The sequence below is a fragment of the Petromyzon marinus genome, chromosome 39 (genome assembly GCF_048934315.1).
Source record: "Petromyzon marinus isolate PM22_M1 ecotype Great Lakes invasive population chromosome 39, UKy_Petmar_22M1.pri1.0, whole genome shotgun sequence".
Taxonomy (NCBI): Eukaryota; Metazoa; Chordata; class Hyperoartia; order Petromyzontiformes; family Petromyzontidae; genus Petromyzon; species Petromyzon marinus.
The window spans coordinates 13917716-13941687 of NC_133705.1; the positions used below are offsets into that span (position 1 = coordinate 13917716).

At 43.4% G+C, this 23972-nt stretch overlaps 1 protein-coding gene across 6 annotated transcripts in view; it reads left to right on the plus strand.

Moving 5' to 3' along the window:
• Positions 1 to 23972, plus strand: part of LOC116950464 (ephrin type-B receptor 2-like) — a 140735-nt gene that overhangs the window by 68111 nt on the left and 48652 nt on the right. For 4 of the 6 annotated variants that reach the window (XM_076072932.1, XM_076072933.1, XM_032968237.2 and 1 more), the window contains exons 5-8: positions 6405 to 6740; positions 17573 to 17608; positions 20028 to 20152; positions 21444 to 21606. In XM_076072932.1, coding sequence (XP_075929047.1) covers positions 6405 to 6740; positions 17573 to 17608; positions 20028 to 20152; positions 21444 to 21606 — 660 coding nt within the window. The remainder of the gene's footprint in view (positions 1 to 6404; positions 6741 to 17572; positions 17609 to 20027; positions 20153 to 21443; positions 21607 to 23972) is intronic. The other 2 variants (XM_076072934.1, XM_032968241.2) reach the window with 1 other exon arrangement.

Sequence of the window (23972 nt, forward strand, 5' to 3'; positions counted from 1 at the left end):
GAAAAACCGGAGGACCCAGAGAAAAATCCACACGATTACGGGGAGAACACGCAAACTCCAAATATACAGGCGTCAGGGTCAGGATCGAACTCGTGACCTCCTTTATACCCAGGCAAAGTAGTTAACATCTTGCCACCGTAGTTGGTCTATGGAAAGACTGGCTCTGAGCTATAGTAATGGGAGCTTTTGCAATTGATTCAGGACCATAAATTGAAATGAACACAAACCTGGTGCCTTAACTGTGAATTGAAATGTCTTCTCTTGTATGCATGTGAATCCTTCGACTTAAAAGAATCCCGTCAGGTTATAATTGCAGTCATTAACGATCCCTTGCTGCAATTAGGTGTCATTGTTTGACAAGGCGGATAGCAAAAAACACGCGTTTGTGAAAAACAAATACATTTGCAATTAGTGTTCGATTGTTAAAGGCAGAGTTTTGAAAGAGCAATGCGAATGCGGCAGTGCAATTGAGCTCGCTTAAAAATGGATAATTACAAAAAAACAACAACAACAACCAGGGGCGCCTTTACGTAATACAATTCGAAAGTTGTAGGTCAGGAACGAATTCTATTTTTTTAGGTCAACTACCATCAAAGGCAATGCGACAGAACAGATTCTTGGAATGAATTCCGATTTTGTAGTTATTTGGCGCGGTGAAAAACGGCCGCTGAAAAATAAGCGCAAACCCATTTCTGCGGTGATTGAATTTTTATTCCATTTCTCAAGGGCGCACCGGGTGGGAGGTTTGTACCTGCTCGTGAATTTCACTGCCCTTGCTTGTGAGTGACGGCACAACACAATTTAGGGCTGTGTGCAGCAATTAGATAATGTGGCTTCTGGAGATAGCAATTTGTTTTTTTTTGCTTTCTAAGCCAATCATTTAGAGCAGTGGTTCTTAACCTCTACTGCAGCCTTGCACCCCTTTTGTTCCTCAATCGTGAAACCATGTTTATTGTTAATGCATATTTAGGTTCGATGAAACAGAGCAGTTGTACTGAAGTGCCCATGCCTAGTTTGTGTTTTCGATGGTTTGCCTTCTAAAACATTCTGGCCGTGTCTCACGCACCCCCACAAAGGGTAATTCGCACCTCCAGGGGGTGCGTGCACCTCCAGGGGGTGCGTGCACCCCCCCCCCCCCCCAGGTTAAGAATCACTAAATTTAGAGGTTTATTGTTTGAGAAGCATTTGCATTTGCCCCAATTGCAATGATTTTTAGTTTTCCAATCGGTATCATTTGAGACGATGGTATGGATGCATAATCTTAAAATGCCCTTTGACTTCAAGTATTGATCTAATGCGAAGCTATCTCTGCAAGTAATTTGCAGAGCAGTGAAAACAATTTATGCTCTTCTACCTCTTGACATTAACAGGTCTCCCTATCTCAAGTGGACCCTTGCCTTGTTTATTATAATATATAAATATATTAGAATATATAAATATATAATGACCCCGAGCTAGAGTGTGTGTGATCATGTGGGGATGAAATCGGCACTCTGTGTTTGTTAGAGTGCGATGTTGAATCACTCCGGTCCATTGTTAATGTATTACCCTTTTTATTTCACGTCCATTGCGTAATTGATTGCGTTAGAGTTGTTTAGGTGTCTAAGAGACCCAATGCCATTATCAGGCTTCTAAGGTGACATCTCTAACACTCCCGGTTCATGCCCAGACGTGAAAGAGAATGAACTTTGCTCTCTTCTACATGGTTCTCACATAATCTGACGACACAAATGTTTGCACTCGATTATAACAAAATGAATGGTCACTACGTCCCATACTTTGGTCTCCACATACAAAAAATATATATACAAAAAAGTATGTTGGGCACAAATCCCCTTGGCTGCATAGCCCTCTAGGAGTGCATTTTATCACTAATTGTGTTATTCAATGTCTCATCAGTAGACAGACTTTCTTGAAGCAATGCTGGTGAACTGCATGATGTTTAAAGGCAAGGACGCCACCTCTTACATATGGGTTTCATTTAATTTAAAATGTATACAATACTGATAATTTCGTGATATATATATATATATTGACCATTGACTATATTGGCAAAAAACATTTGTCACCTGTTGGCAATGCTCTATTTTTAGATTTTGCATATATGGTAAATAATTGTGCGTTATTATTTTTCTTTTGATATAACATCTGTTTATGAGATTACTAAGTATGTCAGCCCATTATCCATCCAGGGTTGATAATGACTGCTGCACTGAGAGACTGGCACCTGCCATGAGAATGTTGAATTTCCACCACGAGATTGATACTCATCATGTAGAAGAGAATTGCTGCAATGCATTTTGAGTGCAGCTTATATAACGCAATCCTCTTCCATAGGAATGTGGGGATTTCATCGTTGTCTTGTAATGAATGGCATTTCTTCAGCACGTGATGTGAAGCAAAAGGACCTTGCATCTGATTCGTGCTGAGGCTTGTTTCCTATTCAAACTACAACTAGGGCATTCTGGGACCGTGGCTGTTTTTATTTTTTTTTAACCAATCACAAGCATCTCATTCACATTTGACCTTCATAATTTCCCCGAACAAGCAGCACATTTTGAGACAGTGCTTAAGCCAATTAGCCCTATGCAAATGCGTATAATAGCCTTGTGATTAGAGTGTATATGCACGTCCTCGTTTGAGCCACACAAACGATACCGTTATTCGTAACAATAGCTTGCGCAATAGTAATTTGTGGGTAATCGGACGCACTCTTTAGATACTGCCCGCGATATTTTGTCAGCCTCTTTCATTGTGTTGTGTTGATCGCGATTAATTGCGAACTCAGAGTCACATTGGACAATCAGTCCCTGCTTTTGCAGGGCAATTATCTGCAGATATGGTTTCCCACAACAAGAGTAATGGTCCCCATTGTGCATAAGTGTAATTTAAGAATGAGATGTTATGCCCCAAGTACGAAATTAGAAACCTTGCCTTGTTGGCAAAAAAAATTAACAAAACACATTTTTGAGCACTTGACCCTATAATGCAATAGTGGAATCTGTACAATGACATTTATCATATACTAGCTGTACTACCCGGCTTCGCCCGAGACTTGGATTCACCACGCCCGGCCGCCTTTGTCTCACCAGTGGCGATGTTCACACACCACACCAGTTACTCGTTTGAGGCTGAGTGGACCTAGGGGAGGCCCAGGACCGGTTCAAATAATCGTCACCGGTGTTGGCCGTGAGCGGGAATCGAACTCGGGTCGCCGGGTTCGTAACGCAGCGCGCTAACCACTGCACTACAATGTGTAGTACACTACAAAATATATATACACTACAATGTGTTACGCTTCCGCATGCGCGGGTCACATGACAGATTTGACATCAGTTCACTTGCCGTGCAAAAAATAAATGCATTATTGAGCTCCCCCCCCCCCAAAAAAAAAAAGTGTATTTTTAGAATTTTTGCATGGTGTACAGTCTGGAAAGTACCCACATGGCAAATTTCAAGTTTGTTGCATGTCAGGAAGTACGCTAAACATTTTGAACAGACACATAATCACAACTTTGCCATTTATATATTTGGAGATGTACAATGCAGTAATTGAAATTGGTATTTCTTTTCTTGCAAACCATTCCCAATTTTGCGTGCAAAAGGAAAGTTGTTTTTTTGAGTCAAATACCATTGTTAATGAAGAAGCTATAAGACAATTTGGATTTCAATCATGGTATCTAAATACAAATTGAAATCGAGAAGCTGAGAACTTTAATTGCAATGCCGACTTAAAACTTATAGTGTGAATGGCTGTATAGGACTTTCTTGCTGTAGTCAAAGTGAAGTAACCCAGATGCATTTAAAAATGAACGTTTTAATTCCTCAAAGATCTTGAGATCGACCCAAGACATGTTGATGTCCAATAACATTCTGGCAATCATAGGTCTCTACTGACATCACAGTTGTCAATATTCACTCGTTTTAAAGGAATTGATGTGATAAAACAATGAAATAAAGAAGTCAGCAATGGCAGGATGGAGTGATGTTAGAAAAGACAACGTGGTTATGAAAGAAAACGTGCCTCCAGAATAATTTGTTTTGTACTGGTATATATATATAAAACCTGGATTACCAACACTGACAAGTAAAACATCAACATTTGAAAAAATATGCCAAGTGCACAGAGAGATGCACGCTGGGATTATATCAAGAGGCAAGTTCTCGTAAATGTAAATCGGAGACATAGTGACTGATGAAAATGTAAGTGGGCTTTGCCAGGATAAATCCCTGCGATGGACAATAGATCGGTCATGGAGTAGTAAGCCAAACGAGGGAACTTGACCACCGTGGAGATGGGGCAAGGAAATCAGCTGGTGTGCAGGAGGTGAGGTGGATTGTGGAACGATAGGATTGCAGGCTCACGAGCAGTGGTCAGATTGTTGGAAGGCCTTTATGTAGCGTTGGAAACATTATGGCTGACGGCGATAAGCTTGCTTGCGTGTTCGCGCACAAAACCCACAGACACATGTTTTGTGACCTCGGTGCAATATGAAACGCAGTTTTTCTTTTGGTCACATTTTCCATGCGGTGTGCACAAGTTAATGCTTTCCCACAATGCACTGCGGTGTTTTATACAATAGGTCATTGTGAACATGCATTGGTAAATTAGCTGTGTAATTGTAACATCATGAATGAAAAACCATCCTATAAATGGGTTTGTAATATAGTATTTAATTGACGATAAAAAAATAATAATCGAGCAAAACAACAACAATGGTTTGTATAAAAGTGTTTTTTTCTTATTAATCATGCTCATAGCATCAGTTTTGCACCAATGGTAAATGTGAGGTAATAATTATAGTATTGTAATTATTGTTATTCCTTCCATGCAATAATTTAATGAAATAAATTGCTTAAATTATGTAGCTTTTACATAGCTATCATTTCATTAAAATATAATTTGTAAATAAATACCTCGTGGTTAAACTCATTCAAAGATGTTCAGACTTAGAAATTCTAACAACTTTCGTACAAAGTCCATGAAAAGAAAATTACGAATATAAATTTTTATGTCATATTTATGCACCATCATCTATATACATTATATATTCTAATTATTCCACTGGAATATAATATCATGAACCCCTACGGCAAAACACTTGGCAGGACCTTCTTGGAAATAAATCCATGAGACTCCGAGTCTTTCCTGGTCTAAGTACAAATACGAATACAAAGCAATTTTAAGTTTCAAAAAAATCTATTTAATATGAGCACATCACGTAACTTTTAATGATGATGGGGCATAATATGAAACGGCTTCATTGACAATGTATGTTTGTGCAATGTTCGCAACAACCTGATTCATTTTGAAGGAATACGATTGAGAGTTCATGACAGAAGTTACTTGCATGTTCTAAATGCTGTGTTCATTGTAGAAGACGAGTCTTTGTTGTGCATAGTATTTTTAAGTGGTGTGCACAGCCCCTGTGACGTTGTGGCATTGGTCTCCACTTGCTCCGAGCTAAATGTATTCATTATCAAATAAGACTCTCTACGTGACTTTACCGAAAGAACCAAAGAAGATGAATCCTTGCAATCACGAAAGCTTTAAATCGAAATTTAAGACTTATGAGGTCTATAATTTTCTTATACAATAAACCGGACTACAGAAGATCGTTGAAAGTTGCCCAGTATGATCAGCCATGCATTTTTTAAATTAGTTTTTTTGTTGTAAACAGGATCATAAGCCTGTGACAACGTCCAAACATCAGCCATGCATTTAATAGCACAGTGATGGTTTGTGCCTACATTTACATTCCATTTGAAAAATGTTCGTGAGGTTACTTCACGTACAGCTGTCTCCCTATAAACCCAGCAGTAAAGTCGCAATGGTCAAAGTGTCTCTGTGCTCAAAACGTTGCCCATCATCCCCTCTAGTGACGTGTCCTGCCAATGGAAACTTACGTTTCGTAACGGTTTGAATCATACCATTAACCTTTGTAGGTTCTCGAATCCACACATTCCTGACTCTCCGTGTGATTCCGAGCGTGCAAATCTCCACTCTGCTTTGTACACTTTTCTACTGTCCGTTCAAACTTGAGAACTGCTTTCTGTTTAAGTTTGTCCCCACCCCCCCGCACCTCCGTTTAGCACGGTTGGTTACGTACGGTGCGAAATAAGTTCAACAAATGTACATGCGTGCAGTATCGTGCGTTTACGGCCGCGTTCATGAATATCCGCGAAACTACTGTGCATCTGTGAAACTACTGAACATTCGTGAAAAATTACTTCACAGCTCATCGGATTCCTGACATGTATCAATACATGTTGCGATTCCCATTCAGGTAGCTGCCATGCAGATGCGAGTTTCCTCGGCCGATTCCGCCGCGCTAACCACGGTCGCTCGCTCGCATCTCTGCCCCTCCGCCTTCCTCCCCCCCCTCCCCCCCCCTCGATCGCAGGCACCCCGTCAGCGCCGCGGGGCGTCATGTCGAGCGTGAACGAGACGTCTGTGGTGCTCGAGTGGAGCGCGCCCCTGGACTCGGGCCGACGCTCGGACCTGGCCTACAACGTGCTGTGCCGCCTGTGCAGGAAGGACCGCCAGGTGTGCACGCGCTGCAACGAGGCCGTGCGCTTCGAGCCTCGCCAGCTGGGCTTGCGGCAGACGCGCGTACTCGTGAGCGAGCTCATGGCGCACACGCCGTACACGTTCGAGGTGCAGGCCGTGAACGGCGTGTCGGAGCAGAGCCCCTACCCGCCGCAGTCGGTCGCCGTCAACATCACCACCAACCAGGCCGGTGAGTCCCCTCGCGGAGAGCCCTTGTTGTGAGAGCGGTGGGCTCGTAGTCCGTCGTTCGGGGTGGAGGCGGGTGGTGGGAAAGGTGCGGTCCCTTGCAGTTGCTCGCCCATGCCACCGCTCGTGGATTGAGACTCCACTGGAGGGAAGGTCGAGGGTGCCACGGTGGCGAGATGTTAGCTACCCCGCCTGGTACGCACGAGGTCGTAGGTTCGATCCTGACACGGACGCCTGCTGCTGTATATTTGGAGTTTGCATGTTCTTGCCATGGTCCCGTGGATTTTCCTCCGCGTTCTCCGTTTTTTTTTTTCCTCCTTATTTAGAATCAACGTCACGCGTCCAGAGTATTCGGCTGCTCTAAATGTCCAAGTGATAAGCCGCGTCGTTGAGCTATCATTTGTGGACACATATCGTCTGAAAAAAGAGCTGTAAAGTTCAGTGGGCCTTACCTGGTTAAAAAATAATATTTTTTCGTTTAGAGAGCTCCGATAGAGGGCATTTTCGCTGACCCATCTTCCAAGCTGAGCTGACGTCCTGGAAGGGGTGGGAGTACCCACACACGTGACGCCGTCACGCACCGACCTGCCGGTTGACAGACCATGGTGCCCTACCCATTCACACTGCTGGGAGGACAAAAGGTTTTTTAGAAACTTGCCTGTTATTGAAACTGTTGCCGCGCAATGAGACAAAATCTCACTGCGAGAAGACCTCTGGTTTGCACATCCATCCGGGGCAGGATGATCATGGACTTTACTCATAACCAGTGGAGGGCCCTTTGAGACGAACCATTTTTTTCTTTCGAGAGACACATTTGGGAAACATTAAGTGAAATAGCAAAGTGTGTGATACAAGTTAATAAAACAATGTAACCAATCTCTGATAATGTGAGAATATTAAGCAGCACATTTCAACTTCGTATTTACTTACTCAAATATTTCCACCTGCTTAATCCCTTAAGATGGAACATCTCATTTGCAAAGGTGTCTGAGGTGCCAATTGAAATACATTTAGGGTCACACGATGAGAAGCACACAGGTTGTTTGCTTTACAGCAACCACTCTTCGCTGGGCAAGAGAGGGTGCCCCAATTCTTTGTTGGTTAAGAGCCGTCTGGAAGTTAACTCGTGGGAGGTTATTTGCTGTTGTCGTTGGGGACAATTCTCTCCCACGATGTGGAAGTACACTGCCCCGTATATGAGTGCTGAATGGAACTGCTTGTCGCAAGACACCATGCCAATTGCACAATGAGATATATAGTGGATTGTTTCAAAGCAGACACGTTGCTGTCTTTCAGACGTGGATCATTATTCCTTACACATATGTATTTAAAACTGTGTCTGTTAAGAAGGAACTGTCAAGTGTGGTGAAAAAAATATATGTATATATAATCCAGGCACTACGATTGGGATAGTGGATCGCATAGAGATTGAACCATCATAAATGAGACCACCTATGGGCAAGGAAACAAGGCGGTTTCTGTAAAAGGTAGTGCAGCACGTAATTTGTTGACCTTTCTCAGAGAAGTTAGAGTTTCATTGCTTCTTTCTGTGTGGATTCCACCCCCGCACCCCACAGCTATTATAGTTTCCTCTCATACAGAGAAATGCCATCGCAAGCAGACATCTCATAAAGAAAAGTCTAAAAGCTCAGTCGGGGCTTTCAAGAGTAAATAAGGAAGTATTATTACGTTAACTTGGACGACTCCATTTCATATTGCCAAAAATGGCAGGTCACGAAAGATGCCCCCTTTACGTGAAATGTCAGTCACTCGGTGATTATTATTAAAAAAAAACTCGCAATGAGCTTCACGGTGAAGTTGGTGTCACTGTGCATGGTTGAGTTTTAGAAGACTCGATACCTGTTTGCTGCAGACTTGTGGCAACCATCCTATAAAACATGAAGCTGTGTTGTTTCTAAAAGTAAAAAAAAAGCGATGATAAGTGTCATGAGAAGAGTTTGCTCTGGCTCTGCCAGGGAAGTTTACAGACGGTACATACCAGAGAATATAATTGTGTAAACTTTATAGGGTCATGGGTTTTACATTCCAGCCTGCCTACATTTGTTTCACTAGCCCCAACATTGATTATTATTTTTGCATAGAGAGAAATGTGGTGGATAATTGACACATCATTGTTTTATTACAATCTTCGTAACTTCAGTACTAAAGTTTTGGCAGTGGGTCACTTCATGAATGACTCCACTTCACCCGTATCTTCATGAATTGTTCTGACAGCACCAACTCTATGCACCATTTTTTTAATATCTGTTTACTCTGTCACAATGCCACTTATTAATATGGTCCATAAAGCGGTGGTAGCACCACACTTGACACTTGCCTGATGGCTTGAGACTGTGATTCAAGCACATTTAAATGAGATTTCCAGCTGTCATGAGTGTAGATTCACGATAATATGAATTTTTAAAAGTGGCTCTGCTTTTAATCCACAATTAGTAGTATTACTGTCCTCCATAGCATTGCTGTACAGGAATTAGCAATGGTTTATCAACGGTAATTCATGGTATGTTTCCGTATAGGTGGTTACGCTGACATACATTTAAAACCAGCACAATTCTGGACCCTGATATGTGAATCTCAATAAAATACACAACAGTGCCTTGCTGTGACTGATGTTTGATTCCCAGCCATAGCGGTCCACCCGTATTGAGTGATATCTGAACTGGTCCTAGGCTTTCATATTTACCCACCCATACTGACCAGGGTAGTCAAAGAAATCCCGGAAAGGAGACGAAGCACTAAAATCCATACAAATTTGTCCCCATTGGCGTTTCAGTGCAAGACAGCCAAAGCTGTGGGGTAAATTTGGACTGAATAAAAGATTGAGAGGTTCTATGCGTCATGATATATATATGCATTCACCGGCACCACTGGATAGACTTGCATGCATAATGCAGGCAGGTATTGTGCCATTTATGTGCTTGTCTTGAGATATGTGAGAATCTATTTATACACACACACTTGTAAAAACAATTGGCCAAGTGCAAGTCTGCATTAGATTCCTGGCCATGGACAGCATTGATGATAATTACAACCCAGATGTACACCGGCCCTCCTCTAGGTGAACTCGGCCTTAAATGCATACCTGATGAAAGTCGAGTTTCCAGACAAAGGTGGTTGAGGGGAATTCTGTTCCCACGAGCCCTCTATTGTGCACAGCAGTGGCCCTAATAGGTGCTCATTAACAGCATTTGCCCTGGCAGCCTGTGCTCACTAATAGGAGGGGTTATTTGTTTTGCATGTCGTTTACTGCAGCTCTTTAACCCGCAGCGGAAGCTGGTTGTGTTAAAGTCTGTGGTTGAATGAGGCCAAACGCCCCGTCTTTCATTCGGTTTAATGGTAGTCCTGATCGTATCAATGTGAATGTATGCGTTTCTGTTTAAGTACGAGTTATGCAATAATAGGCATCCATTAATCCTGCATCTTAAGGCTATTTTTTTTTCACTATGGAGTTATTGAGAGCCGTACTTGCAATGTGTCTCTGAATGTGATGGAGTGGTGAAATCGGTTCATGTTGAGGTCGATGATTGCATCACATGACCGAGCAAGGTGGGCAGCAGCCTCGAGAGACCTTTATCCAGCGGTGGAATGATCATGGCTGCCGACGATGATGACCACAATCTGAACAATGACACCATCATTACGCGGCCAATTTATATTCCTCTCATCGCTGGTTAGACAATAAAATAACACATTTTTGTTGCCATCTATCTCATTGACGCTCACCTGCCATCGCGCTATTTTCTCAGCCCTTTTCTCTCCCGAGTCTCAAAGGATCTCTAAAATTCACAGCCCGTGACAAACGTCGACTCTTCCTGTTGACACTGTGCTGTTAGCCTCTGAGTGTGGGTGGATATTGTGCGAGATATATTTGCGGATAATTACGGGGCCCTTATTCTGGCCAGCCGCAGTTCTGTGTTCTGTTGTCCTTCTCCGCACCAGCACGAGTGTGACAGTTGTAACGGCTGCCCATTGAATGCGTGCCCTGGTTCGGCTGATTTAGCAACGCGCTCAAAGCAAGAGGGGGGGGCATTAGGCGCACCGCAACTTTGAAACACCGTCTCCAATTTACTACGCGACCATTGTGTCGGCCGAGTCAGGGGGCTAGTGCTCAGAGCACTAATAAAATGTTATTACTATTACTTAAAGATGAAGATATCGATCGTTCTGCTTGGATGGGTTTTTTTTTTCAGTAGTTTATCATATTTGGGTCTCTGCCGTGGTGTAGCGGTTAGTGCGCTGGACTTGCAATCCAGAGGGGTCTCCAAGTTGCATTTGATTTCTCACTGCCGGCAGTGGAAACAATGGAGCACGTTTCTGTTAACCCCCCGCCCCCCCCGCATCTGTCCACCGAGGAGTGACAAAAGTGTGCACCACAGTGAGTCCATCGGCAGGTCGAGTATGGTGGGGAAAAGTGCAGGTACTCAAAACTTCTTCCAAGATGTCTGCCCAGCACGTGTGTGTGTGTCTTGAACTTATTTTGCACCGTACGTAGCCAACCGTGCTCACCGGAGGTGTGGAGGAAACATGGAAGAGATGGTCAATGCCCTCTAGGGTGGCTCTCTAGAGCGCCCCTTTAGAGGAGGCCTTTCCGCCAGCAGCTGTATGAGCAAGCTATTGCAGTGCTGAACCTTTGCCTTTTATTTGGAGAGTTGCTGTATCCTCCATTGCCTCTGTCCACCAGTCTGTGAAATGAGGAGACTGCCCTAAGCCATTTGATTAATTGCTTGTGGTGAGGTGTAATGTGGGTATTTTTAGCACCGGCAACCTGGCTGGCAGTGTGAGATTTGAGATACATTTCCCATGAAATATGGAATCTCAGCGCGTGCAATAGCACAAATTACTTGACTTATCTATACGCACGTTTAATACACACTCTAAAATGTTTAGCATAATTGCAATTTAAAAAAACCTTATTCTTGACACGTATAATGCAACTTGTGATTTCCTTTAGGATTGCTATGAATCAGTTGTGTATATCTAACAACAACAATGCTCCTGGTTTGTTCTCACTGAGTTTAAATAATCTTGAGCTCAACGGCCCTCCATTGGCTTGACATGTTTCACCAGTTTTATTAATTGGCATTTGGCCTTTGGGAAGAAACCCGAGTACCCACAGAAAACCCATGCACACAAAGAGACAGGTGGATTCAATCCACGCCCTTTAAATCCATCCAACTGGCCACCTTATAGCCCAGTTGGGCGAGGAGTTTCAAACTTTTGCGAGCCACTCTTTTTCCCTACAAAGTGCTACATTATTTTGCGAAGTCTGCAGCAAAACATGCACATGCATACAAAGCACTGGCTTCACGTTAGTGATCGCCCTAAGTAGTTGCTCATGATTACACGAACATCATCATTACCATCATCATCAACCATGATTAATCCACTGCTGGATGAAGGCCGCTCGAAGCTGCAACCACCTTGTGATTATGGGATGAAGCAATCCATCCAGCATGAGCACACAAACTGATTTACCGCTACACCTGCCCTGTGGACGTAGTCTCTAACGCAATCCATTATTAGTCACCGACATACACAGTGCACCATATCGGTCATGGGGGGTGGGGGGAAGGGGTAATTTGACTATACTTCACCACACTGGTCAGTGCGAACTGGTTCAGATGTCAATTCAACCCCCCTCCCCCTTCGGGCATGTTTTCTGTGGCTGGGAATTGAGCTCAAGTTGCTGGATTCACAGCGCAGTAAACTAAAACTATAAAACGGAACTATCTTTTTTTTTTTACCAGGTAAGGCCCACCGAGCTATAAAGCTCGTTTTCAGAAGCGACCTGGCCACAAGGGATAGCTCAACGACGAGGCTTATCAAGTGGAAATGTATAGCAGCCAAACACTCTCAACGCACGTTGATTCTACATGTGGAGGGAAAAACCGGAGGACGCGGAGGAAAATATACGCGACCACAGTCGAGAGACATGCACACTTTAAATATGCAGGTGTCAGGATCGGAACCGAACCCCACACACCCATGACCTCCTGTATACCAGCGAAGGTAGTGAACATCCCGCCACAAAGGGATAGCACACAAATAGACAGGCGTCAGTCGGGATCGAACCTTGCAACCTCCTGTATACCAGGCCAGGTAGTTAACATTTCACACTACAGTCGTACCACCAACCACTGCAATGCAGATCTAATTGAGCCACTTGCCCAGACGACTCTAGCAGCACGTAACAGGCGGTGGCTGGATTGATTGCCCAGTGGTTAGCGAGCTTGTCAATGCGCCAGCGAGCGTAGATGCGATGGGTCAGATACCACAGACACCCTCGTAACGTTGCCCAGAATTGATAAAGCACGCAATATGGTGGGAAATTGACATTGAAGTCAGAGTGACATAATCGTCCATATATCAATTCATTGTTTGCCAGTGGAGTTGCCCACGTGCTTATTTGATTAGTTTAAATTTACAAAAGTCTACGTTCTGAAATGCTTTATACCGTACAAAGGCTCGTTGCAGATTTACCCAGATCTCTTCTGTATTAAATCCTTTTTATTCGGCTGGGAGTTGATCAGCAATGTGTATATGCTTGTGTTGAGGTTGGTGAGTGAACCAGTGTATGGGCGCCTTCAGGAGTAGCCTGGTGAGAAAAAAACAAAATGCAGTATGTCATCAAAGCATGTGGTGGCGGACTTCATGGTCTATGGGATTTTTTTTGCGTGTTTGACACGGCGAGAGTAAACCGGGGAACGCGGAGAAACCCCACAAATTCGTGGATGAGAACCCAAAGCTCAACTTGCATAGATATAATGCACAGACCGACTCAATCCAGTAACAGGACCACATCTATCTGTGGACCATACCTGTTGCTGTATTGCCTTTTCCTAGCTCATCACAAGCCCCCTAGCAGCCTAATAAACTAAAAACTAAACAGATTTTTTTTTCATTTTACCGGGTAAGGCCCACTGAGCTATATAGCACGTTTTCAGAACTTGGTCACAAATGGTCACTCAACGAAGTGGTTTATCACGTGGAAATCTGTAGCAGCCAAAAACTCGAAAACTCAAGTATCTAAATGTGGCGGGGACAAAACCGGAAGACCCGGAGAAAAATCCACGTGGAGGGAGAAATCCACGTGACCACATTGAGAACATGCAAACTGTAAATATACAGGTGTGTGAGGGTCGGGAATCGAATCCACGACCTCCTGTATACCAGGCGAGGTATTTAACATCTTGCCACCATGGCACAACACCTGCTATGCATTGGTAGTCGCTCATCCAAACGCTAACCAAGCTCAGCCCTCCTTGGCTTTGTAAGCGGATGAGATTGGACACATTCAGAGCGGCAGAGTGGATTTGGTCACCTCATATTTTGAGCGGAGTTTTAGTCTCGTATAAAACCGCAGCAGCTTTCTAAAGATGAAGTCGCTTAACGTGAAACGTGCATATTTATTTGTGAGTGACCAAGTTTGTAGTTATGTCTACGAGTGATGTGTCTCTCGAGTATCTTTTCACGAAACGGGTGGAGACTTTTTTTTCTCTCCCCGTTATTTTTATTTTCATCCGGAAGTGTCTTTATTGCCGGCTTAATTCGTGTGGATTTTGTAGGAAGTGTGGAGTCGTTTTTGTGTGTGTGTGTGCTTGTAGTTGCTATATAAGGGACCCTTACATGGTCCTTTGTCAAACTCCAGCTCGTTACAACTTCACAGTTGCTGATTCAGCCTGCTTGTAGTGTTAAAAGGGTCTCCTTCTGCTCTTCAAACCCTGTGGGCACAAACTGTTAACAGTGCCGCTTCCTCTTTATTCAAGGGCCTCGCGTAAAAATGCTGTTTGTTCAGTCGCCCAATTTACTGGAGCCCCTTTATTCGGAGTCGTTGTTGCTGCTTCAGCCTCTCACCCAGAGTTTGGCAAAAACGCTGCCAGGAAATTTTGAATGGAGCACACATTGCAGTTTCTCGCAAACATAAATAGAGAGCAGCCCTCAATAGGCGAGGCAGCTTTTAGGTGCACAGTTTGCAAAGCTGCACGGGGCCCTGTAACGGTTGGGTTTCAATTGCACTTTGTCCTTGTTTGTTTGTATGTATTTATGTGCGTTGACCTTCTTTTGCTCTATACGTAGCCAACCGTGCTTATTCGTCAGTCCAAATTTACAGAGAATCGGTGAGTGTTGTTTGAGTTATTATTATATATTTAATAGATATATAACCCATTATTGGGCTTTTCGAGTCTATCCGTTTTGGAAGTAACATAATGCTCCGCGATGCTGAACACGCACAAGGAAGGGTCCCCGACCGCGATGGTAGACTGTTACGATAAAGCGTATTTCATAGAACAGCGTTGGGGCGTTGCCTGTGGCTTTTGGCACGTGTTGTTCGCCGGCACGCACAGTGTCGTGTCGCCCCCCCCCCCCCCCCACGTGCTCGTAGGGAGCTTCTTCGGAATCGCCATCTTTACTTAGGCCGGAGGAATCCGATGAGCTACAAGGCTCTTTTTTATTTTTTTGTTCACAGATGTCCAGTGCGTCTTTATTGCTGGCTTGATTTCCTCAGTAACTCCCAGCACGTGTGAAGCTCCCCCCGGGCGCTTCGAGAGGAGCGTCTACCGGACACTGTGCCCGAACAACGTTGTGGTGCAACAGCCAATAGAAGGCCATCGGAAGGCCGCGCTTGCGCTGCCGTGTAACACCTATGCCGTCCGTTCTCATCTAACGCCTCGGCTTCAGTGAGCACAGTGCACGGGTACGGCGGCAAAGAGTTTTGCCCACGTGGGCGACGCTCTCTGCAAGCTGTTAGGGATGGGTCTGGCGCAACGTGCGTCCACTCCTCCGTATAGCCATTCCCTCTTCTCCATCGCCTTGTCCATAGCCAAAACCTGTCACGGTGATTATTTTTTTTTTCACCGTCTGAAATAAAATTGGCACCAAAGACTGACACACAAAAAAATTCACCGATTGATATTTCTTGGCCAGAATACAGTTTTTCCATCTGCCAGTAAACACGTCAGATGTTCTATTAATGAACATAATTTTCTTCTAATTAAAGACTTTCCGGTAATTGAACTTGTTAGCAACTGTCAATCAACCTTTTGTATGGTTAAGTGAGCCTATTATTTATCCCATGCATTCGAGATCGGAGTTTGCATACACGCTTAAGACATTTGCATTTGTCAATAATAACACGTTCTGTTTCTGAATGCTGCATCGTGATCTTTAAAAAGAGCGACACCCTGGGACTTAAAATGCAATCATGAACAGGCAGTAGAATTACATTTAAGGATTATTTTCCTCTTTTTTTTCCTTCCCCTAGACTTCCCATCGATGTGCTTTTGCATAGACGTTGGCGTTATTTAATGTGGCATGCATAGGTAATATACAAAGATCCCCCGTGTAGCCTTAACGGACTGTTGGGGCAAGTGCTGTTAGCGAGCAGCACCTAATGAATGCCGGCACTGGCACACGAGGGGCTGGGTGGCCGACACCACGCCCTGCCGCCTTTGTCTCCCTAGTGGTAGTGTTTGTACATGTTGCACTAGGTACTCATTTCAGGCTGAGTAGACCTAATATACTGATGAACACACACACACACACCACGATGTCTAAATAATTGACAAACAAAAAATCCTAGATTTTCTTTTTGCAAGGATTGACTCTGGTATCTTGTTTCAAAGTTCCACTGAAGGGCTGTAACAACTAACTCACAGCCACAACTTGCTTCGATTTATTGTTTACTGGATTTTATATTTTTTCATGTTGAATGATGCAATCGCGATTTGAACCGGCAAGGTGCCACGTGTTAGCCAACAACATAATTGACTTGACTATAGGTATGTGAGCTATCTGTGTATAATGTATAGTATTATACTGTACTGTAATCGTCATACTATTTCATGGGGCTCGTATCAACGTTTGTAAGATTATACACTATATAGGTAAGATAGGGGGTGCCCATCTCTGTAGGTGGCTCAAGGTTTATGATGGAAATTGCACACTTGTTTGATAGGGTTAAATATACAGGAACGATGCACTACACTCAATGCACCTTGCCAGTCTGTGGTTAAGTACTGGTCTCATACACTTCATCACATCTGCTGGATTCACTGTGCTGTAAAAATGCATTATGTGTGTACAATTAATCATTCAAACCACCATTTATTCATTTTAGTTTGAACACGATGCCAGTAAGATGTGTAAATGTGCATGCGTTGCTTAGTTGATAATTATTCGGATAAACACTTCAGTGCCTGGTGTGCCTATTAACGCTCATCAAACTGCCATCTGATTTCTGATTTGTTTTTTTTTTGGGGGGGGGGGGAGAGAGGGGTTGCATGGTCAAGTCTGGCAGCAGTCTCGTCTCAAATGGCTCTGCTAGGAGAAACTGGCCCACGGCCTCACAATGTGGCATGATCACCAGCAGCCAGGCAGAGCCACCAAAGGGCATGGTCGCCACACTGAGCAGGGGGAGAGACACACACATATCGACTTGTTTTATGGTGTGTGGCATTCTACACGGGCGCTCCGTGCAAAGCCTTGCAACCCCTAAATGGCAATACGTTTGCACCGAGCAGAGGTGTAATTCATATACGTACATTTCGTGACAGATCATTTATACTAATGTGACGTTAACCGTTTGCCAGGTCTAGCTCCCCCCCCCCTCTCTCTCTTACGTTCTCATTGTTTTGTGTTTGGTGTACGAAGCCGCAAAAGAAATTTGCTTGCAATTATTTTCACCACTTTTTTTTGTTTACTTTGAATGCTTCTAATGGTACTTTGTTTGCCCTCCCCTTTTTTTGTTTTTGTTGTTATTTGTATTCATGCTCTCGGCCCATCGTACCTGCCACTATTGTTCATTTGATCATATAGTCATTCTTGGACCTCATCTGGGAGAGGAATCTGAAGGTAATGGACTTTACATTGCTTCGAGCTAGACTGCTCCTGCTGCTTCTTCGATGTGTGCATAGACAAACATAACTTCCTTTCTCCAAACCAGGGATGATATATACGTGTACACACAAGTAAAACTTAAGGGACTGTTTGCAGTGGTGTGCAAGCACCGGCAAACACGTGATTAACCCTGTTTTAAAACATGCATGCATATTTGCAATTAATTTAAAGGTGTTGTTAACATGCAGCGCTTGAACCATTTCAATGGCTTTATATTATTTTCGGCTGTTTTAATTTGAATATATTAAAAAAAAAGTACATGCATGTCTGGGCTTATAAGAAGTGTTGTTTTTGATTCACTGTAAATATATATTTTTTTTATATTTTACAACACTAAGTTGTGGCGGTTTCTGTATAAGAATTAGCTAAATCAATTGCGTGTAGTTCTTATATTATTTAGGAATAAAGTAAATGTCACATTGCTTTCAGTAGATACATGACAGTAATGTCCCAAAATAAAATATGGTAATTGAGAAATGGTGGTTCAAATTACGTTTACTTTCATTCAATGTATTATGTCGAAGGAAGTTGCAGTCCTGTTAGGCTTTGCTTGATTGGAAACAAATAATGTATCTGCCGTTGATGTTAGTATTCTATGCTCAACATATTGACTGCCTGTCTTAATATATGTTGGCATAATGCGTGTATATACAATATAGAATTTTGCCATTACTGGTTTCTATATTTGACAAGGTAACAAGCGGCATTCTATACCACAAAAAAATATCCATTTTCAACACACTCTTCGACCACCCATCGTACCTGTTTTTCTCTTCCAGTGGGGATTAGCATGTTACATTTAGATTTGAAAACACTCATATGGCAAGACGAAAATCATAATGTTCCAAAAGCATCCGTGGTGGGTATTCCCTATCGATGGCCTGGCATAATTTAATCTTGGCAGAGCTGAGCTAAGCTTGGCAGATAATTTGGGGATTGTGCGCTGGCATAACTCGCTTTGCAAAACCCTATAATCTACCGCACCTCTCCTCGGGATAAATGACAGAATCCAAGCGCAAGTTCATTAACCGGTTGCCTCACGTTTGAGAAAACTTTAATCCAACAACTGTCGCTGTCTGCCTTATTGATTGCCCCCTTGCCGGCATGGCTTAGGGCTCAGTATGTGCTTGGCATGACTAAAGATGCCTCCCTTTCAGCTTGGCTGGGGATGAGACGAGTTAGTTTTGAAACGTAGTGCGGCAAATACAATTAGAGATGGGTTGGGGGGGGGGTATGCAAACAAAAAAGGTGGCTGCACGTTAAGCCGCTGCGATTATTTTGCTGGCTGTAGGCGTTTAGTGTTTGTTGGTTTGTGTTCGTACGTCGTTATTTTTTAAAGCCGAACTTTAAAATAAAACACGCAGTGGTTATTTTCCAAGACAAATAATAAAAAGTGCAGGTGTTAAACGTCTTTCGTAATGTGATACAATTTGAGGACGTTAGTAGTGGGAATGATTTTTAGAACGCGTGAATGTTACTTGGAAACGAGGTCACAGATGTTTACGTTCTAGTATTGCTTTTAATTTTCACTCGTTTTCCATATAGAGTAGCACACAATTCTAATGGACAGCGATTTTAATTGTGCGTTCATAATAACGCGTAGCATTGTACGAAATAAAAATCACAATCTGCCTGTAAATGGATTTTTTTTTTAATGTGAACCTAAGTGAATTCCATAAACCTACTTAATAGCGTGATAATTCTATAAAGAGCTGTCGTGGTTTTGTTTTTGCTTTGCCTGCACTGTGCGGTTCTTAAGAATGTGGACAAAAACGTTCGTTTTGCATTGATCACGCTTCTCTTCTGCGCACGATCGCCTTTTGCCACCTCGCTGCATAGCAGCAAAGTAAATACATAAATAAACACCCGGGGGCTGCGGAGGTGATTGGAATTGAATGATCAATTGATGAGAAGAGTCGGGGAGTTATTTTTTTGGGCTCGCAGACCAAGTTGGCTTGCTTACGCGAATTCCATTTAGCAGGCACGACTACACATCAGGCCGGTGCAGAGCATTAATGCGTTGGTCGATTTTGTTCATCATTAGAATCCCATTGAGAGTAAGCGTTGGAGGAGGAGGGGGGGGCTTTAGAGGGTGGTGGAGTGAAGAGATGGGTGAGGAAGGTGGGAAGAGAGATTAGTTTGTTTTTATTGGTCAAGAAAAAAAATGCAAACATTTGCGCGGGAAACATAGGTCACGAACGCCGGAGAGAGATTAGTTTGAATGCAATAATGTTGGAAATATATAATCCTTTCTCTTTCACTCTTCCGTTGCATTGTTCAGCATCTGTGTCAAATTGCGTAGGAAGTGCTATCGGATTTTCTTCGTAGACAGCCCACTGATGGTGCATGTGTGTCTGTGCGCGTGTATTTTCAGCTCCCTCTTCAGTTCCCATAATCCACCAGGTGACTTCAAGTGTGACCAGTATTACACTGTCCTGGCCACAACCTGAGCAGCCAAATGGAATCATTCTTGACTACGAATTACGCTACTACGAAAAGGTAAAGATATATATTTATTTACATTAAAAATTGTTAAACAATACGATTGCTTTTGATGTAGATATAGCATCGAATAACACATTTACATCTTAAGATGCTTTCCATTATCAATCTTACCATCATGATTCACTCATCGCGTCAAAATCGTAGTGTCTCCCTGCTCAAATGAGCAACGGGATGACGTTCATCTAAGGGGTGGAAGTTCCTAATCTAAATCTCAGCGGTTGAGCTCCATAGGCCCAACCGCAAGCTGGTTCTTCAGGAGCCGGCTCGTGCCATTAGTTGTAGAGAACGCAGCGGAGAGCTCCACGGCACAGCCACAGTCGTACCGCAGCAGTTCCTGAAGAAAGTGCTCACGTTCCTGAAGAAAGTGCTCACGTTCCTGAAGAAAGTGCTCACGTTCCTGAAGAAAGTGCTCACGTTCCTGAAGAAAGTGCTCACGTTCCTGAAGAAAGTGCTCACGTTCCTGAAGAAAGTGCTCACGTTCCTGAAGAAAGTGCTCACGTTCCTGAAGAAAGTGCTCACGTTCCTGAAGAAAGTGCTCACGTTCCTGAAGAAAGTGCTCACGTTCCTGAAGAAAGTGCTCAAGTTCCTGAAGAAAGTGCTCACGTTCCTGAAGAAAGTGCTCACGTTCCTGAAGAAAGTGCTCACGTTCCTGAAGAAAGTGCTCACGTTCCTGAAGAAAGTGCTCACGTTCCTGAAGAAAGTGCTCACGTTCCTGAAGAAAGTGCTCAAGTTCCTGAAGAAAGTGCTCACGTTCCTGAAGAAAGTGCTCACGTTCCTGAAGAAAGTGCTCACGTTCCTGAAGAAAGTGCTCACGTTCCTGAAGAAAGTGCTCGCGTTCCTGAAGAAAGTGCTCACGTTCCTGAAGAAAGTGCTCACGTTCCTGAAGAAAGTGCTCACGTTCCTGAAGAAAGTGCTCACGTTCCTGAAGAAAGTGCTCACGTTCCTGAAGAAAGTGCTCACGTTCCTGAAGAAAGTGCTCATGTTCTGACACTGCTGGTGGACTTTTTTTGCACGATGCACAAAGTCCATGCACGTTTCACTCATTTCTTATTGTTGTTCGAAACTTACTTTTATTTATTTCCCCCCCCCCCCCGGCCTGTGCAATTATTTTCTTTTGATGGGTGCTTCCCACGATTAGTCTTTGCGGCTTGATGATTTGGATAAAAAGGAATGCGATGATGATGATGATGATACAAATAAGTCGGCAGAAATTTGTCTTGCTGTTGACTGACGCCCCTCGAGCTGTCGACTAACGCCCCCGCACTTGTTATCACCCTCGGGACAGAGCCAGGATGAGCGCAATGCCTCGTTCATGAGGAGTCAGACCAACACGGCACGCGTGGACGGACTGCAGCCTGGCACCATCTACGTGTTCCAAGTCCGCGCCCGAACGGTCTCTGGCTTTGGCCGCTACAGCGGGAAGATGTACTTCCAGACCTTGGAAGAGGGTAAGTGTCAGCCTCGTCAGCTCTCTATGTACATTGAGCTTCTTCCGCGCCGTACGTAGCCAACCGTGCTCATCGGAAGTGCGGGTGCTTACTCACATGGCGCATTTAACACCTTCTCCTGCCCTTTCCTGTACCGGTCTATGTGCTGCTCGTTATCAAAATCCCTCGGTCATCGGCTGGAATGGGACGACAAGTTGGAAGTGTGCAATTATCCACGAGCAGTGTCACATGATGGACAGCAGTTTTTCTCCCCCCCCCTCCACCCCCCTACTAATTTGTGTCTATTTACTGGAGTGCATAATTAAGCGATGTGCTTTCATAGTGTGGAGACTGTTGCATTGTTTAGAAGTTTAGAGGATTTGTGTTGAGTTAAATCAATGCCCGTTCTTGTATCTAAACGTGCTAAGGATGCTACAGAATGACTTGAACGAGAAACTGAAAGGGATATCCCGTGCTAATTTCACATCTATCAATATCATGCGAAGATCTACGAGTGGCTGTGACTACATTGCCAAAATTTCATGGTAGAATGTGTACCCATATACATTTTGCATCGCGTTATCAAAATATCCGGTACCATCCGTATAAATAAACACTTGCACACCTAGGATTAGTCATATGTTAATGCTATGGCACTTTTAAAGAAGAAAATAATGTACATACTACGTTATTGTGTACGATCCAAATCATGTATCCTGCGAAAATCATCCGACTTTTTACTTCACGGAATTTATTTAGTCCATTTAGGATTCCGCCTGCCGTGGTGCAATGGCTGGCACACTGGACTTGCAGTTCAGATGTCGCCGGTTCAGTCTCCCAGTGTAGCAGTTGAAACGGCGGGTTAACTTCTCACATCATCCACCTCCGTCCTGCCGGCAGTATCAAAGCGTACACCGCAGTAAATCGATCGGCAGGTCCCTGCGTGGTGAAGGAAAGAGTGTACTCCTAATTACATTTTCAGTGTCAATGCCTGCATCGATCCCATTAAGCGCTCTTAGCATATTCTGCAGACTTTAACTTTGCCAGCATGAACTGAAATCACACTTTTGAAATGCATTTCATAAGAGCTGCGCTTCATTTTTTAATGATAGTTATTTTTTTTTTTATTGAGCTTTTACTTTAATTGCAAACGCGGAAAACATTCGAGAATGAAACTTGCTTTTTACGGCAAATCACTATAAAGGACTCCGCACAGTGCTTCCAGGCCTTCATTGTGTTGTAGCCAATTATACGGGCAATTGCTAGTGTCACAAATTATATGAGCGCAACATTCCAATTACAATGCACTGAAAGTATGTTATGGGACTCTTAAAGGAATTCACAGGAGTGGAACATTCTTTTGATACATTTATTTCCGCAGCAATGCAGTGGCCTCTGTTCCTTTGGTTTGAGAAATGCAACAAAGATCCCTTCTGTTCAGCAGTTCGGTTTTTGTTTTTTTTCCCTTTTAACATTATTCCATTGGCTCTTAGCTTGCACAAAACTGGGCCAATTTTTCATCAATATATTATTGCAAGGATTTGCTGGAAGGATAATTTGCTTGGTCATATTTGCAGACGATAGAGCACGCGTATTAAAACACCAACATTCCATTTCTTAAGTAATGCAAAATCCGAATAAAGCGTTGACTTCTGCATTTACGATGAATACCGTTGCAAAACTACACAAACGCGAAGTGAAATTGAAAGTCACGTGACTAATTGGTTACCGGTTTACAATCATTCTCAATCTTCCAGTGACAACATTACAGATCTCTTACCATTGCATGTAGTAAATGTGCAAGTTGGAAAAGTGACCTCCCATTATACTATATTTTACCAGCCCATCCCATTTAAAAATCAGTAAAGCAAGCACCGCTTTATGAACTCAACTGTGGTTTTCCTTGTAGATAGACTGGTTCCTGATTTAGTACCTTCGACTCGTTAACTTAGATTTTTTTGTTTCATTCTTGGGCCTCCCTTATATATGAGCTGAAAACAATGCATTTGTTCACGGAAAACATAACATCGGCATATCCCAATTGAAGATACCAATGTCCAACGTGGTTGTTAGTTATATTGCCTTTCAATAAACGCAGGGACAGTGTTGCTAACCAGAGGTCATATGAAGTGCGAGGACACGAATCCAGCACACTGCATCCTGCATTTAAAAAAAAAAAATGTTTCGGACGTAAGAGCATTCGTCCAGATTCCTGCACTTCAGTAACCTGATCCGAAGCAGTCCAGGGCAATGTTTGGGTCAGGTATCGGCGAGGTCGGTAAGCAAACTCTTGAGGGCCACTTATTGCGGCGTCTTCCAAGAAGCTCTGTCCTAAACGGCCTAATGCATGGAATGCGCGAGGGGTCGGGTAAGTGCACGGGCTAGGA